We start from the raw sequence: 17,699 nt of genomic DNA on the forward strand, positions 1-17,699 counted from the left end.
GTTGGCTAATGTTAGGGTAGAAGATGTCCATGATAGAGTGAGGTGGAAAAGGATGATTCGCTGTGGCGACCCCTGATGGGAAAAGCCGAAAGAGAAAGAAGAAGAGTGAGCGTGGCGTCCGAATTGCTTTTAAAATCCAGTGCGGTACATAGTCCCGCACTATATAGTTGTTAGCGATAAGGGTGGGAATTCTGACACAGCCATTATTTTTGATAAATGTGGGCTTTACTGATTTTCAAGGTTTTATAAACAGGTCTACATTTTTAAATCTTTCTCTTAAAAGTATAGAAATAACATTGTATCTTTTGCATTTCCATGTAATGCAAGTGATCAAATTATAGGTCAATTTATGGCCATGGGAGTCTCAAAATGCAAAGAATTCAAGGAGACCATCAAAACAAGCCAAACGGATGAATCAGTTATTATCAGTAGAATCCAATTAGGCCAAATTCATCCAAATTAGAACACATTTTGATGGCCCACATGACTAATAAATAGATTAAACTGGAGAATGTTTTCTATCCCTGCACAAAAGCATGTATTTGCAGGAGGCGGAAACCTCCCCCTTACGAGAAACACCCAACTGATCCAAAATCATCCTCTCTGTCATTGAAGTTTTGTCATGGAGATAATTTGTAAACCTCCTTCTTGTCTAAATTTCTATATATAACAGCCGTTCTTAATTTCCCTCTGCCTATACAAACAAGCCACCACCACCACCACTAGGTATCTTATCAATACACAGGCTGCTCCTGTCAACGCAAGAGAAGTGTCTAATTTCTTGAGCACCAAAGTAAAATCACTTTGGTTAATTTGGGAGACCAGGAGGTCTCTGAGTTCATTTTGCTTTAGTGGATAAACTTACTTGAAACCTTTGATTACAATAACTGTGATGTGTTTTCGCCATATTAGAAAAGACCTCATCTGAGGTCATCTGTCTCTCTTTGTCAGTCCTGCATCCGCCAATGTGCCGATGTTCCGTACTTGTCATGAAAGAACTGTTAAATATCAGACGTATTAATTCTTTTGCTAAGAATTTTGTTTTGGCACATAATTTATATTGAAATCTCCATGGTGACTCACAAAAAGCCTGAGGCAGCCCTAAGCTTTTGTTCATTTCTATATTAATAGCTTTTATGCTGAATTTCATAGTGTCAGTTTAACATGCATTGTTTTTTTAAGGTAAGAACCATGTGATACTGTTTGAGGGCACACTCACCTTCATAATGTTTAGTTAGCAGTAATACCATGTTTTCATGCAGTGACAAAAGAAGCCTTTAGTCATGCTTCGGCATAATTCCTCAGTAGGAAAGCAGTGGTGGGATTTAAAGCTGAAACAGAGCTGGTGTTATATTTTTTGATACAGGATGCTCGTGTGATGGGAAATGTTACTCTTCTGGGTTTACTTTTTGTTTGTGAGGAATGAACATTCACATGGCTTGAAGTAAATTGAGAATATCAAATGCATTTAATTTATTTTTTCATCTTTTCTGTCTTTCTTTAGAACCACTTTCCCTGTTTAAATTCAGACTCGTATGAATTTTCACACTAAGAATCTCAAAAGTTTGATGCACTCTTCATCAATACTCTGCTCAGAGAATTAATGATGATAATACAAATGATACAAATGAATATTTTCTTCTACTTCATTACAATGTTTTGACTTTTCAGGTGTCCTTGGTATTATCAGCTCTGCAGGCGGGAAACAAAGGCACTCAGGCTTGTATCACGGCCGCCAGCGCCGTTTCTGGAATTATTGCTGACCTAGACACCACCATCATGTTCGCCTCTGCTGGAACGCTGAACCCTGAGAATGAGGAGTCTTTTGCAGACCACAGGTGCAGCAACCCTGCCACCAAAAGCACAAACCATCTGGACACTGGTGTTTCATAATTAATTTTTTAAAGTAGTTTTATCTTTGTTAAAATTATCCTTTTTGTCTCGCCAGTTCAAAGAAAGTCGAGAGAAAACTGTAGGTGTTAACTGCATTTAGCCCAGAATATCTTTGGCTAAAATTATCAGCAATTTGTAGCCCAAGCTGCTCAGTATGCCGCCCAAACAGCAGTAAACATGAAAGATGTTGATGCCTAAACCATTTGAAATCACATATCATCTTTTTCAAGGTTTAAATGATGCTCACTTTTTGGGGGCTGTTTTTTTTTTTTTTCCACAATTTGCCCACTGGCCCTGAGTTCTATTCATCCCTCTGCATCACCAACAAAGGCCGCTTGGCAACAACAAACAATGAGACGCATGCCACATAATGAATATACATTCTAAAATGTTTGTACTACAAAGAAAGCATGCTGCTCAGAGAGAAAGCAGCAGATTTCCTTCATGCTGCTAGTGCTTGACTGTGCAGCAGATTGTCAGACAATGTGTTTCTTCCCTCAGGGAAAGCATTTTGAAGACAGCCAAGGCACTGGTGGAAGACACCAAGTTGCTGGTTGCCGGAGCCGCGTCCACCCAAGAAAAGTTGGCTCAGGCTGCCCACTCTTCAGCCAAAACTATAACTCAACTCACTGAGGTCGTCAAACTTGGAGCAACCAGCATGGGCTCAGAGAACCCTGAAACACAGGTGATAACATTTACATGATTCTTTTGAGTATGTCCTTCTGTTGCTGATTTGTCAGACATAAAAAGTAAAAAAAAAAAAAAAAATCTATTTCACTATTATTCTATTATTAGTCTATTGCATTCCAAACAGATTATCTTTAGTTGTCCAGTTTCTCCCCTTGTGTCTCTTATTCCCTGAAGTGCATGCATCTGTATCCTTTTTAACATTAAATGTGAGGGATCATGAAAGCTGGCGATGATAAGAGCTAAATCCTCCCTCTTGGATAAAACTGATAAGCCTGTACCCTTAGTTTTGTAACAAAATCTCTCACCCCAGGTGGTTCTGATAAATGCCGTGCGGGATGTTGCCAAAGCCCTGGCCGAACTCATTGGTGCCACCAAGTGTGCCGCCGGAAAACCACCTGATGACCCATCCATGTATCAGCTGAAAGGTGCTGCTAAGGTAAAAAAGCAACAACAAAACCCAAAAGCAGATTATTATCTACCAATTTACGTGCATGTTGATTTGATTTGCTCTTTTGTTTATTTTGCAAATATTATTCTGACCGTATCACTTCCTAGTTTAAAGCCCCATTACAATCATCTCTTGATCTTTTTGGTCAAAAACCTGTCGTTTTCTAATACATGATTTCTGCAGATTGGTAGTAGTTCATCAGAAATTAGACAGCTAGGGCAAAGCAACACTGACCCCCTTCCCTTCCCAATTGCTTAGAGCTGGGTGCAGGGATTTTGTGACCCACCAAGCATGTTTTCCTCATCACAAATAAGCCCCTATTCAAACTGTATTTTTTCGTCTGCTCCTGATTCACAATGATTTGCATTAAGAAATTCTCAGAAACGCAATTTTGAGCTTAATTTTCTTTATATATGTCTTTCATCATAAGAGAAATACCACAAGAACATGTTAAAAAAAAAAAAACACAATCTTCAACAGAGTGCGTCTTTAAGGCATTTGGTTGCTCTTTGCAAAAATAAAATTAGGACAGCTCTAACCAGGGGTGCAGAAAGTCTGCGCTTCATTACTGCAAGACCAAAACTCACTTATATCTCATACATTTGATTGTCAAAAGGTAAAATGTACTTTTCGTAGAAATATTATATTGAAGAAAAAAATTCTGGAGTGTTAGTGCTGAAACTGCAAAGGGGACAGATTGTATCAGCAAAGTATAACCTAGAAATTCAGTTTAAAGGAAAAAAAAGGCCTACTTGCAGTACAATCTTTAAATCTCTCGACATTTTTCTGCAATACCAATCATTTTTCCTTGTCTTGCATCATTATCTGTCTTACACATGCAGTATTGGCAACATCTCTTCCAATCTGTTGCGACCACAACTAAAAGCTTTGATGTTTGAATGGGTGTTTTTAATTGCATCCCAGCTCAAAGGTGGAACCTCCAGTCTTCTCACTGCATAGAAACAGAGATGGGTGAGAGCAGATTTGTAAACAATTAAGACTGGAAATACGTATTGATTTTCAGCTTCAGGGAGCTACTGTAACACATTATTAAGACATTAAGTGTATTTATATTTAGGCTAAATGATTTGTTCAACTGTGTTTGAATGAAGCACACCCTCCCAGCCACACTGCACTTTCTTTACTAAATGAAACATGCATACACTGTTTGTTGCAAACATATGAGTCACATACACACTCAGTTGTTTTCAGCAGACTTCTGGCTCTTTAAAACAACCATTAAAGACCCACTCTAATGTTTCAAATTTGAGATGTATTAAAGCTTTCAAATCTCATTTTCAGTGGATTTGCAAATTTAGTGCAGAAGTTCTAGTTTGATGGATGTTCTCAGTCTTAGTGTACTGTCTTTGTTGCATAACAGCCACACTGACCACCACATTTACTTGCTGTTCCACTGGAATTCTTTTGTTGTTCTTAGTGGAGCAAAGGCCACCCATGAAAGTGCTCAAGTTGACAGATTGTTGCTGTTTTCAACATATGGTGACCTAGAAACAGGACACCCTGAAACCCCAATCCGATTGTGTTTTTAAAATTCCAATTAAACAACGTGCATTTTGTTCATTGCAGACCACAGAGCAGAGTATACCAAAATCAACAGTGATTCTCTTTTATCTTGAGTTTCTAAATAAAGTAATTCACCAAACAGAAAACAAGTAAATCTCTTTCAAATGCATCCCGTCGTCTTATTTTCTTTCTGCAGCTCAGCCTCTCCAGCAGTCTTTGCATTCTGAAAATCACTCAGCGGGAAAGCACATTTTATTTATACTTTTATGTAGTAAAATCATCCTTCCAATGAGAAAGAGGCTCTGCATGTCCTGATGTGAGCAAGCAGTGTCATTGTTTTTGTCCTTATCTGACAGGTCATGGTGACCAATGTGACGTCTCTTCTAAAAACGGTGAAGGCAGTAGAGGATGAAGCCACTCGTGGGACAAGGGCACTGGAGGCCACTATTGAGTACATCAAGCAAGAACTGACAGTAAGAGTGCCTGACAGGCCGAGCTTCCTCTTCCTCGTCTTTTGGTAAATGATAAGAAACAGCCTCTATTTAAAAGTGACGTGAAACGGGGTCAGATATGACTGTTTCAATTATTCCTTTATTTTCCCAATGACATCCCTCTCTTCTTTTTTGCATTCTGCGAGTCTCCCACAGACCTTGTAAGAGTTGCAGAAAAGCCAGTTTTCAGTTTTTTTATGTTCCGTTGATTCCCACTTCTTTATTTGCTATTTGAACTTCAAACATAAAGCAAACCACTTGTGATTGTGGATCCTAATCATGTCAGGTTTTCCAGTCCAAAGACATCCCAGAGAAGTCCACCTCACCTGAGGAGTTCATTCGCATGACAAAGGGCATCACCATAGCAACCGCCAAGGCAGTGGCAGCAGGCAACTCCGCTCAGCAGGAGGATGTCATCGCCACCGCTAACCTTAGCCGCAAAGCCATCTCTGATATGCTGACTACCTGCAAGGTGATAATCCACTCTGTCCTGCCAAGATAGGCCTCACACAGCAGACACGGGCTGCTGGGAAACATATGAGCCCTTCCTGTTGGGAGGAGATTATATGGAGTCTGGTCTATTTTGTGACTGCTCCTGCAGGTTGTGACTCAGTCATTTAGTCAAAGTCGTGCAGAGAGGCATCAGTTATAGTGTCCTTCAGTGCCCGCAGAGCACTTGAACAAGACAAAAATAGAAGGATGCTTTAGCTATACAGGTGATGTTTCAGAAAAGCAAGACACGAATGCAGATTCAGTTTAATGAGTAGCAGACTGTATTGTAATTACCAGTTTATATGATACGATAAATAAAAGCTGTTTGCTCACATTTGAAATTCCTTGATGTAAAAAACAAGTCTCTGTGTATTTAACGTTCATTCTTTGTCTTTTGACTTCACAGCAAGCTGCGCACCATCCTGACGTGGGGGAAGAATTGAGAAGCAAAGCTTTGCAGTACAGTTCAGAGTGCACCAATGGATACATCAAGCTTCTGGAGCAAGTCCTGCAGGTTGGAAGGATGCGATCTAGTTAACAAAGAATAGAAGTAACATTAGTTTTTGCAGGTTTTAATTATCCTTTGTTTATAGTCAATATGTGTGTGTTTTATTGGGGATGAAAAGGAGCACAATGTTGGAAAATAAGATGCTACAATTCAACCAGTTGTCCTCCCTCCTCTTTCTATAAACAGATCAAATGCGCTTGTGAACAATATCTAAGTCTGCAACCACATGTATTAAAAATGATAGTTAACAAGTGATATATATAAATATATTTAACACTTTATCAGAGTACATGATCAACTTTTTTCCTAAGAACAATTCAGTTGAAAGACTGTTTGACATGAAGTAACCCTTTTTCTTTGTCTATGCCTTTGTGTTTACATGTGTTGACCATGTGATGTTCCTTGTGTTTTCAGGTGTTGCAGAGGCCCACGCCGGAGCAGAAGCAGCAGCTGGCTGTGCACTCAAAGCACGTGGCAGCGAGTGTTACGGAGCTCATTCAGACAGCTGAGGCCATGAAAGGTGCAGCAACACACACTCACACACACACACATCTTGCTAAAAACGCACTAGCTCAAAGCACACTAAAGAGTTAAGGACCTCACTATCACAAACGCCATCAGTTTAATTCTAATAATTGTGACACTTATTGATATTTTAGATTTACTCATACATTTTATGTGCATTCCAAATCACTTTTGGCGGGAGATTGTAGTTTCGCCACAAATGATGAACATTCGGATTCTTGAAGTCCAATAATTGAAAATTGGCAGAGCTGAATGCGCAGAAAACATTGGGTTGGAATGGAATTCCCTGGTGGAGCCAAATTGTTAGGCCAAGGTTGTAAAGGAGTTGGAAACAAGTGGAATTCACCCTCTTCTTCCTGAGCATACATATTATAGTACTACTGAGTCCAACATCAAAACTTGAGTGATAAGTTAAAATGATGCATTTTAGAAATTTCTTTGGAATTTTAGAGATGTACGAAAGTAAATCCAGATAAAACGTTCTTATCCGAGCTCCACCGTATCGAGACGAAAACATTCTTTTCCGCATGCTGCACTACTGCATCTGACAAGAATAATAGATTGTATTTGGATGAGAATTAGATTTCCGTGAACAGTCTGAGACACAACGGGGCTATCCACTTCACCTCTTTAATGTCCCATTTGTTCTCTATTTCTCTCTCCTCTCTTATTTCCTTGCTGCCTCAGATGGAGGTAAGTGCTATATGGTGTGTTTTGTTCCCTCAGATCACCTTTCATCTGAGTCATAAGGGGGTAGAGGGTAGACAGCTTGGGGAGAGGGGGGTCCAGAGGAGATTTCCCCAGGGATCACCGTAATCTATGAAAACATCAGCCCATCTGCTTTACTGAGCTGTCCCCAAATATTTTATGAACATTTGAAAAGCTTCAAAAAGGCAACAATCCATCAAATGTCAATTTTATTCACAGTAGCCTCAGTTAATCTCATTGACATTCTTGTTAATGTGCTTTTCTGAGACATGACTTAGCATCCCTGAGATTAATTAATACATAAACAACACATTTGTATTAATTTAAAATCTTGCTGCATGAATTAAAACACATTTTATTTAATTTTTTATTGTGAGTCAGCTCTACTTCAACAAAGAATTCATTCACTAATCGATGTCTACCGTTGCACTTCGCAGGATCAGAATGTGTGGACCCTGAGGACCCCACCGTCATCGCTGAAAACGAGCTTTTCGGTGCAGCAGCATCCATTGAAGCTGCGGCCAAGAAACTGGAGCAGCTCAAGCCCAGGGCAAAGCCCAAGGTAATAAGTGCCCCTCTCAACCCTTCTCCGCCCACATAAACCCACTCACAGCCTTCTGCCATTAATCAGCCAGGAGATGATGTGGAGTGTAGGTAGGAAAAGGTGACACTGACTTTGAAGTGGAGTCATCTTTTTTAGGAACTGAGCTTCCAGCATTATATTGTGAAAATCAAGAGTGATTCTCTGCTTAGCACTGTTGATTCACAGAGCTGGACCAGTGAGCACAAAACTTTCTTCAAAGCTAACATTATTTTGAGTTGCTTTTGCCAGGAGACAGACTTTTGAACAGCTGGGTCATCAAGCTTATGTTGGACTAAGCTCAAATGTGTGATGAACTGTTGTGACCTGACCTGGAAGACAGACTCTCCTTGCTATTTCTTTGTTTCACTTCAGTCTTCCCCTAATGTGAGTTATCGGAGTAATCCGTCTACCCCACAATTTCAGTGCTGACGAAAAACAAAACATTTTGAAACAAATATCACAGTTATCGGGTGATAAACTGTGCTTTTTTTTAAAGTAAAATAGCTTCTTTTGTTTCTCTGTGTTTGGTACAGAAATGCCTGCATGCTGCATGAAAAAGTGTTGTTTGTTTATCTGTCTGTAGAGACCAGATAGTTAAGCCTATTCATTATCTTCTAGTTATTTTCCCTCTTTCCGATCTATCCTTCTTTAAATGAGATGGTTATTTCCACTTCTCCATGTGTTTGTTTAAAAGCGCATATATTTAGGTCGTCCTACATTTAAAAAGATGATATAAAAGCTGTGCCTCATGCTATTATTCCACAGCCACAGCCGGTGTTTATGAGGATTTTGTGTGTATGAAAGCGGATTAGTGGTGAAAAAGCTATTCTTTTTTATCCAGAGCTAATGGCTCCCCCTAGTGTTAAAATTATCTTACAATAAAGCCTACTTATTGACAGTAAGGGGGGCTAATTGGGGGATTACATTTTTGGGGGGTTCTTGACCCTTTCCTCACACACAAACACATTTATAGGTGTGTGTGAATTGCTGAGACATAGTGCTCATCCTATTTTATAAAAAGCTTTCATAATGTTCACTAAATAAACTACAAAAAGTTGAGATTTTGGTTTAATCAGCTGCTACAAGACAAGGTCTTGGATTTTTCTCTTCTTCTTTTAAATCTGAACATTTCTCTTTTTCCTTCACTTTTTGGACTTATGGTCACAGAAAAACTACAAATATTGAACCAGAAACTCATCCTACAGTAAAACAGGAGCCTTTTTCTATTTTGGGATTCATCAATATAATTACCAACTGCCAAGGAAATACTATGACTTGAACCAGCAAAACCTAAAAACAATGGATTCACTTGCAGTTAAATTAAATTATGGTGTTTATCATATAACTGATTTTTTCTGACCCTCACATTTTATTCTTACTTGCTTCATTCTCTTTCTTATATAGAGCTATAAACGAATAAATTTAGCTCAATTTTATATTCCTGCACAACGTACTGGTTGTTATATTTTCAAAAACTGTCTTACTTACTAACCAAGAACCAAATCTTCTTTTATTTAAAACAAATAGAATTCCATCTAAAAGGACAGAATGGTTTTATCATGAAAATGATTTATTCCATTTCCTCCTTGTTTGTTGAAATAAGTAGTTCCCTTGTTTTTATAAATAGATAAATTAGAATATTAAATTTACACAAAAAATGCTCATATCGTTCTCACATGTATTTAAAGAAGCAGCTGAATTTCAAAACGATGTAAAAACATTCAGTTTCTTTAAAGGACCAAACTAACAAAACAGTTAATACTCATTACATAATGATACAAAAGCATTAAATAATTAGACTACCCTATTATGATAAAAAGAAAAGTTAGAAAACACTCACTGCAACAGTTTCTGTTTTAAACATGTTACCTGGTTTTTGTTATAAGTTTGAATTGATAGACAGCAGATCCACCAATCAGAAGCAGCTGAGTCGTGCACAGAATTTCCTTCACTCCATTCTATTGGTTGTGTTTTTTAAAGCAAACCTGCAACATAGTAGAACAAAAGTCTCTTTAATATCACTTTAATTTTAATGTCATGAATAAATCCTAAAATCCCCCTTCATTGAGAGGTAATGGTTTTTCATGAAAAAATATTTTCTACTAAAATTATGCTTAAGCTATTCTTAAAATCACATTAGACAGGCCGCAAATAAATAGAGAATCTAAAAATGTGTTGTTTTATTGAGGGGTTTTTGTGGCTTTAATTTTGCACTGATAGGAAGGCACATTTTCTTATTTAATAAAATCAAATCTAAAGTCTAAAACAAAATCATTTTTTTTAAAGAAAGTGTGTAAAATTCTTAACCCTTGTGCTATCTTAGATGACCCCACCCTTACATTGACGTGTTCTCCCTACCATGACAAAGGTGGATAAAGGTGGAAAGATTTCCTGTAATCCATGGACACCAGTGAAGATCACAAATCATTGAAGAAAAAAGGTTCAGAGCACTGTCTAGTGGGTCTAGATGACCCAACTCCCAATGTTAACGTGCCTAGGATAGCACAAGGGTTACAATGTAGGGCCCTTCTTTCAGCAAAACTGCCAGCTGTAGCCTGCTGGAGGTTACTTGATCAAAGATCTAATGTGTCATTTTATTTCCTGAAAATCATTTAGACTGATGATAGTTTTTATTTCCTCCATGAACACCGAGAGTCTTCTTTTTCCTCCGTACTTCTTCTCCTCTTTGCTCCTGCATCCCTCTAACCCGAATAAGGGGGAGTAGTCTCCTGCTCCTAGCATGCTCACCTTCCCCCCCACTCCCCAAGTGATTGTAGAAATGGAAGCCTTCTCTGCAGGGCTCTGTCTGATATGTTTGATATATTAGGTTGTTATTCAGTCCAACTATATATCAAACATATTCCTACAGTGTCCCGCCTTGTCTCCAGCCTTGTGTGCCTTTTGTGTTCATGCAGGTCTGTGGTCAATCCCATGCAATTGACTGCAGATGCAGAGATGGCCATTTGGTTAATGTCCCTGCTCCAATTTCCCTTGATCTTTATCCTGCCTTTAAGTCCATTTGTAAGAAAACGAAACCTTGTACCTGTGCTGCGACTGCTGGGCCTTTGAATAAGTCATTCCAGTTTAATGTTTCTGAACATCAAGTTGTTATGTTATGTTATAGTTACCTGGTTTTTACCAGTTTGAAAAAAGTTTTTGTTGAAAATGACTTTAAATAAAAACCTGTATCCTGAAGGCATTTTATAAGCTCATTTGTAAAAAAAAAAAAAAGAAAAAAAAGCATATTTTTCAGATTACAAGTCAAACCAGAGTTTAAGTTGAAGCAGCAAAAAATGCACAAGAAAAAAAAATCTTATATATAAGTCGCACTTTGGGGAGAAATTTTACTAAACAAAATACAGGACCACAAACAGACATTTCATCTTGAAAGGCAAACCATAATGGAATAGATAGCAATGATAGACTGAATATATGCATGTTTCACTATCCTAACACACTGATGGTCATTTAGCTTCAGGAAACAAAGGAGAAACCTAATATATGAGTGCAACATATAAAGAACAAGTCAACTAAACTATCTGTGTGCTTTAAATCACTAAATCCTTTGAATTCTTCATCGTTTGTGTCACTTTGGAATAATTCTACCAAGCCCGGCTTTAGAATATGCAGTGCTTCTTCTTCTGTGTTGCTATCAGAAGGAAATACTGACACAAACCTACAGTGTCCTCTAGCGGTTGTTGCTGTTTATTTAAAAAAAAATCACACATAAGTTGCACCTGAGTACAAGTCACACCCCTAGTCAATCTATGCAAAGACCTGCGACTTATACTCTGAAAAATACGGTAATTAACTTGCCTATGTGGCGGGCTATGTGGGTTGTGTCTTCTTGTTTAAGACTTTATTCTTCTAGTGTTCTAGCTTCTTCCTTGATTGTGGGACCTATTTAATATTTGGGTTTTCCTCCAGCAGGCGGATGAATCGCTGGACTTTGAAGAGCAGATCCTAGAAGCAGCCAAGTCAATCGCTGCAGCCACCAGCGCTCTTGTCAAATCAGCGTCGGCTGCTCAAAGAGAGCTGGTGGCACAAGGAAAGGTCAGTCCATGCATTTCTGTACAGTTTAGCTTGCTCACATGTTTTTTACTAATATCAACAATTAAATATATGTATATTTTTACCTAAAACGCTTTCTAAGGTGGGGTCCAATCTGGCCAATGCAGTTGATGATGGCCAGTGGTCACAGGGTCTCATATCAGCCGTAAGTTGCTTCACTGAAAACCACTTGTGGTAAAGTAAAAAGCCAGCTTAACTAAAGATTGGGGGAACTGATTGTTTGCTGCAGGCACGAATGGTCGCAGCTGCCACCAGTAACTTGTGCGAGGCAGCTAACGCCTCAGTGCAGGGCCACGCCAGTGAAGAGAAGCTCATCTCCTCCGCCAAGCAGGTGGCAGCCTCCACAGCTCAGCTCCTGGTGGCCTGCAAGGTTAAAGCAGATCATGATTCTGAGGCCATGAGGAGACTCCAGGTGCATAAAAACACCTTTTTTGTGAGTAAGAACTATAGGCTCCTGTGGACCATGAAAGTGCTCACTTTGAGAACATCTTTTCAAAGGCTGCTGGCAACGCTGTGAAGCGAGCTTCAGACAATCTGGTTAAGGCAGCTCAGAAGGCAGCGTTTGACAAGGCGGAGGATAACAGCGTTGTGGTAAAGACCAAGTTCGTTGGAGGGATTGCTCAGGTGAGACTGTCCTGCTAAGAAATCTATTTTGCAAATGCTGGTGTAGAAATGTCATTTTGTTTAATGGGTAGCCCTTTTTGCTGAGTTTATTGCTCATATTGTAAAATGTCACAAAGTCTTTTCTAATCTTGAACACATAAACAGCCCACAAGGCTTAAATCAAGGCTGTTTGCGAGGCTTGTTAGATCTAAACACCTTAAAATAAAGAAACCTTTTTACATATTGTTATTATCTTTCTGACATACTGATTTGTTTCATTTATTAAGGACATAAAGTCAAAGATTTAAATAATTTTTTTTGGTTTTTTAAATAATCATTACTTCATGTCTCATTCATTCATGTAATCCGGGTGGGTTTTGAGATTAAATTTCCACTCTGCCACTAAGTCATTTGTTTTATACATCCCTCTGACATTTTTAAAACCAAAGACATTTTATTTTAAATTATCTTTTTTACATATGTCAAAAAATTTCTAAAAATTTATTTTGTGAATAGTATCAACTGCTACACCTGCAAATCAAATAAATAAATACAATTTTTTGTATCATAATATTACCATCCTTTAATTGTGGTTGCTGTAGACGACTGGAATGATAAAAGAAACTTGCCAACTGAAAGAACATATTATTTTCGTAATAAGTTGTATATTTTTAAGGGTATCTATCTATCTATCTATCTATCTATCTATCTATCTATCTATCTATCTATCTATCTATCTATCTATCTATCTATCTATCTATCTATCTATCTATCTATCTATCTATCTATATTTGATTAACCCATTAAAGCAGAACAAAATGTTTGATTTAACAACAGTTTAATTCAGTGATAACTATCAACATGTGTTACGTTTTTAGTCTGAAGAGACAGCTGGCTTGATTACTCAAAAAATACACACAAATAAAAATACAGAAACTGCTTAGTTGTCTTTTTAAAACGTCTCTGACTAAACACCTATCACAAAATGTTTTTTTTTTTACTATTTCTAGAAAAAAACTAGATTCTCCTGTTTCAGCTCAACAATCATTCTTTTTTGTGGTTAACACCATGAAGCAGCTGCCTTGCCTTGCTTTTGCCTTGAGGTCCTTCCTGTCATCAAGTATATTACACCCTTTCTTCCAGCAGGAGGCTGCAGAGGTCTGGCTGAGGTGAAGCTTTACATTTGGCTCCTGTTCATGTTCTCTTATTTGCTTGGAGTTAAGCTGTACAGGACATAGCTAAGGCGTTTTAATATGAAAGACTTTGAGGTGCATTTACAGCCAGTTTCACTTAATCTTGCGCAGATTATTGCGGCCCAGGAGGAGATGCTGAGGAAGGAGAGGGAACTGGAGGAAGCCAGGAAGAAGCTGGCTCAGATCCGACAGCAGCAATACAAGTTCCTTCCCACTGAACTGAGGGAAGACGAGGGCTGACGGACTTTGAAGATGAGATGTTTGCAGATGCGATCTTCTCGTCAGTGAAAGGTTTTGCCGATGTGTGATTGGCTACTTCACTCTGGCGTAACATAAGACTCTAGAGCACTTGAAATGGGCTTGTTTGCTGTGGAAAACAAGTGCCTGTGTTCTGTAATGTATTTGTATGGGTGTGTGTTTACATGTGTGTGATGTGTGTATGTCTGTTAGTAAATGGTGCTGAGATTCAGACCAAGATATGAAGAAAGCTGAAAATAGTGATCAAACTAAAACAATCATTCCGAGCTATGTGACACATAATTGTTTGCTTTAATGGTATTTATATGTCATGATTATATCTGACTGTTACAATCATGAGTCAAAGATTTACTCTTCAGTCACTAAATGTTGAACTGGTGAGGGTTCATTTTACTGATGATGGACTTATAGTAATTCTGCATCCAAGGGTCCACAGGTTGTGTTTTAAAATAAAAAATAAAAAAATTAACTCCTTTTCTTCACCACTGGCTTGCATGTTGAAGAAAATAGAAATAATTGCATAAAACCCTAGAGTTACAACTCAGATTCTACAAAATTATTGATGACAAAAATGTTGTTCTACAAAACTGCTTCTGAACAAATCTATTACTTATTTGAGACAAACGTTAGCATGTTTTGGCAGCACAGTGGTGGAGGGGTAATGATTTAGCTATTTTTAGCCTCTACAGGACCCGAGCACCTTGCAGTCACTGAGTTGACTATAAAACCCTTTGATATATCAACATGTTCTTGAGGCAAAAACAGCTTTCAAATTGCAATAAACTGATTTTGTAACTGAATCACAATAACACTTTTAGCCCGTAAGCTAACATAAAGTGGGAGAGCCTATGGATTTTATTCACTGGTATAACTGCATTTTTTAAGTTGACTATTTTGATAAAGCCAAGATGCTCTGGAGTGGTTGATAACTTATCCACATTGTCCAACACTCAATTAAGGATTTTTTTGGAACAATATTACAGAAAGTACTTGTAAAGCTTTGGTATAATGTTTTTTATTCAGAGAGTCTAGACAGATGAGACCAAACATATCTTGCTGCTTGCACATTATGCCACTCAGTGTAACTCCATCATTCCACATTAGTCTTCTGTAATAAGTTTACATAAAAAATATCCCCCGTGTTTTAATTAAATTATCATTACCATTTGCATAAAGTTATTTCACATCACTGCTCTAAGTTAGGAAAACCATTTCCCTTTAACTTTATGCTAAAATACTGCAAAATGATAAGAATGAGTGATTCTTTCAATGGATAGAAAATGAACTGTTTGCATTGATTCTGTAGTGAAATGAAAATACATAATACTGATCTTTGAGCACTGAAACTGAATTTCTAAGCTTCCATAGGATGTGGTGTTCTAAGAAAATAGGGATCCTTGAAGGAAAATAACAAAGTCAGATTTTGTTTTTCCAGAGTCAGTGTTTATTGTGATTTAAGTTTTCATCCTTACATGCCAGGGTCCGGTCTGCATTGAGTACTAGTGCCTTACTTGAGCCTGCCCTGCGAGCAGCAGAACATCAGGCTGGATTAGAGCCTGAGCTTTGTCCTCTCTGGATCAGAACATTATGCCAGTCTAATCCCAAATGGGATCCTACTAAGCAAGTCTTTTACCATAAAGTATAATGCCTTGGCTGGCAGTCCACCTGCTGTCTGTTTTATGATGCTAATATGAGAAAAAAAAGGGCCTTTGTGGTTACCTTAGGAATCCAACTAACACTGCTCTGCGTTATGGTTCAAACTCATTAAGCCAAGTCCTTCTTCAGTGTTCAGCTTAACTACTTTCTTTTTTCATACTCAAACCACTATTGACAATGAAGTTTGTATCTGTATATGTGAGAAATAATTACCCTAAAATATCGCTTTTAACTGATTTGTCCAAATATTAAAAGACAGAGTTGCTCACCTTAATATGAATAAATGTTGTGGTTTCTGATTGCGTTAGTTTTATGATTTGATGCTGTATATGTACTATATTTATCTGGTCACAGAAATATTTTTTGTATTTACCAAAAAATAAATAAATAAAGTTTCAAACAACTTAAAAAACTGTTATGTTTTGTTTTCTTTATTGCTAAAATTGTTCCAAATCCAAGACGTGCTGCTGCTTTACAAGCATATAGAAACTCACTTTCTTGCTAAACTGCAAGATATTTTAAGGTATATTTTTGTCCACTTTTGTAAAAACAATTTTTGAATCATTTAAGTGCATTTCCAAGAAATAAAAGGAATAGCCACAACAAATACACAACAGTCCTTTCTTTTCTGCCAGCAGATGTCAACATTGTACTTTTAAGTTAAGTCAGAGAACCAAGTGATGTTTGGAGAGAGAAATGCTTGCGCTTGCCAGACCAAAAATGGACATTGTGGATGTGTGTTTTTTCCTCTTGCCTCTCAGACTAGACTTTAAAGTATGCAGAGATCCACATGATGATTTTTTGCCAAGGAGAGAAGTTTGCATTACTTTAATTGGCTTAAGAAGTAAAACAGTGAAAAAAGTACAATATTTTTGTATCTATCTCAGAGCTGAACTTACTTGCTACTTTCTTTTTACAGACCCTTGAAACTGTTAGTTGATAAGGGAATTTTGATTAATTCCAAGGAATTTTTAGGCTGTTTAAACATTACTTATGACAATTATTATCACCAGCAATCAGAGCAGCATTCAAATCTAGTTGGCCAAGAAGATGAAGAAAGAACTTTATTTTGATGCGAACAAAAAGTTGTGACAACTACTTTGGTGAAAAAAATCATCAAAGTTACAGAAAACAAGAAGAGATTGAAAGCACATGCATACAGGAAATAACTAAGTGTGATTAAGGGTGGAATCGAAGAAAAAAAAACACAGATGTGAAACAACTTCTTAAAGAAAAACAAACCAAACTTCACAGGGGAGAAAATAGGAACAAATAAACCATTACATTTTGTAGAATATGACATCATCACATTAAATTGCATAAAAAATAAACTGATAAACCAACTGATTGGCCAACAGTCGTTAACTTCAAGCTTCTGGCTCTCTTTAGATCCAGTGTAAAATATAAAAAAAGGAATTAACTCCACCAAATAGGTTGGATTGAAAGTGAAACAGTAACACTGTTATCAAATTGTGAGAATAAGAACCTGAAATAGTTATTGGTATGTACAGGAAACCATAACAGAAACAATTTTAAAAAATCAGGGATAACTGTGACCTGAAATTTTGTACTCAATTATTAAACATATACATGTTTTTATATGTTATTTTATTATAAACAATTCACAAAAATCAGTAATTATGAGATTTTAAATCAACCTGTAAGCAAAGGAAGCATTTGACTTTAGAACAACTTTTCACCAACTGGAAAGTGTAATTTCTTTATTTCTTTTTTTTTTAAGCTTTTTTAAGAAAAGAAAAAGACACTCATTGGAAAAATATCAATGACTGTCAGTTTTTGTGGATGCTTGTTGTTTATGCATGTTTAAATGCCCACCCTGTGCATTCTACGAGGAGCAATGTCCGCTAACATAAACCTGGGAGACAGCAGCTGATGAATCTAAGACGGCCTGTTACTCAGCTCCTGAACACATGTCTATTTTAGGTCATCAGCAGGGTTCTCCCAACACGCTGGCTCTAAAATGTGAAGAGTACATAGAGAATGTTTTCATGACTAGGATGTTGTTAATGAATTTATATTGTAGAATATTAAACAA

General features: G+C 37.5%; 1 protein-coding gene across 6 annotated transcripts in view; it reads left to right on the top strand.

Annotated features, from left to right (window-relative positions):
• The window catches only part of tln2b (talin 2b), an 88,204-nt gene extending 72,149 nt beyond the window's left edge, over positions 1 to 16,055 (top strand). For 2 of the 6 annotated variants that reach the window (XM_020704057.3, XM_078948728.1), the window contains exons 45-57: positions 1,672 to 1,838; positions 2,395 to 2,578; positions 2,894 to 3,019; positions 4,912 to 5,028; positions 5,333 to 5,518; positions 5,945 to 6,052; positions 6,461 to 6,566; positions 7,717 to 7,841; positions 11,790 to 11,915; positions 12,016 to 12,078; positions 12,163 to 12,345; positions 12,432 to 12,557; positions 13,841 to 16,055. In XM_020704057.3, coding sequence (XP_020559716.2) covers positions 1,672 to 1,838; positions 2,395 to 2,578; positions 2,894 to 3,019; positions 4,912 to 5,028; positions 5,333 to 5,518; positions 5,945 to 6,052; positions 6,461 to 6,566; positions 7,717 to 7,841; positions 11,790 to 11,915; positions 12,016 to 12,078; positions 12,163 to 12,345; positions 12,432 to 12,557; positions 13,841 to 13,969 — 1,746 coding nt within the window. In that variant the 3' untranslated portion in view covers positions 13,970 to 16,055. Of the gene's footprint in view, positions 1 to 1,671; positions 1,839 to 2,394; positions 2,579 to 2,893; positions 3,020 to 4,911; positions 5,029 to 5,332; positions 5,519 to 5,944; positions 6,053 to 6,460; positions 6,688 to 7,716; positions 7,842 to 11,789; positions 11,916 to 12,015; positions 12,079 to 12,162; positions 12,346 to 12,431; positions 12,558 to 13,840 lie in introns of those variants that run through there. The other 4 variants (XM_078948725.1, XM_078948726.1, XM_078948727.1 and 1 more) reach the window with 4 other exon arrangements.
• Positions 16,056 to 17,699: the final 1,644 nt, after the last annotated feature.

This window comes from Oryzias latipes, chromosome 6 (assembly GCF_053564925.1).
Source record: "Oryzias latipes strain Hd-rR chromosome 6, Olatipes_Hd-rR_3.1".
Taxonomy (NCBI): Eukaryota; Metazoa; Chordata; class Actinopteri; order Beloniformes; family Adrianichthyidae; genus Oryzias; species Oryzias latipes.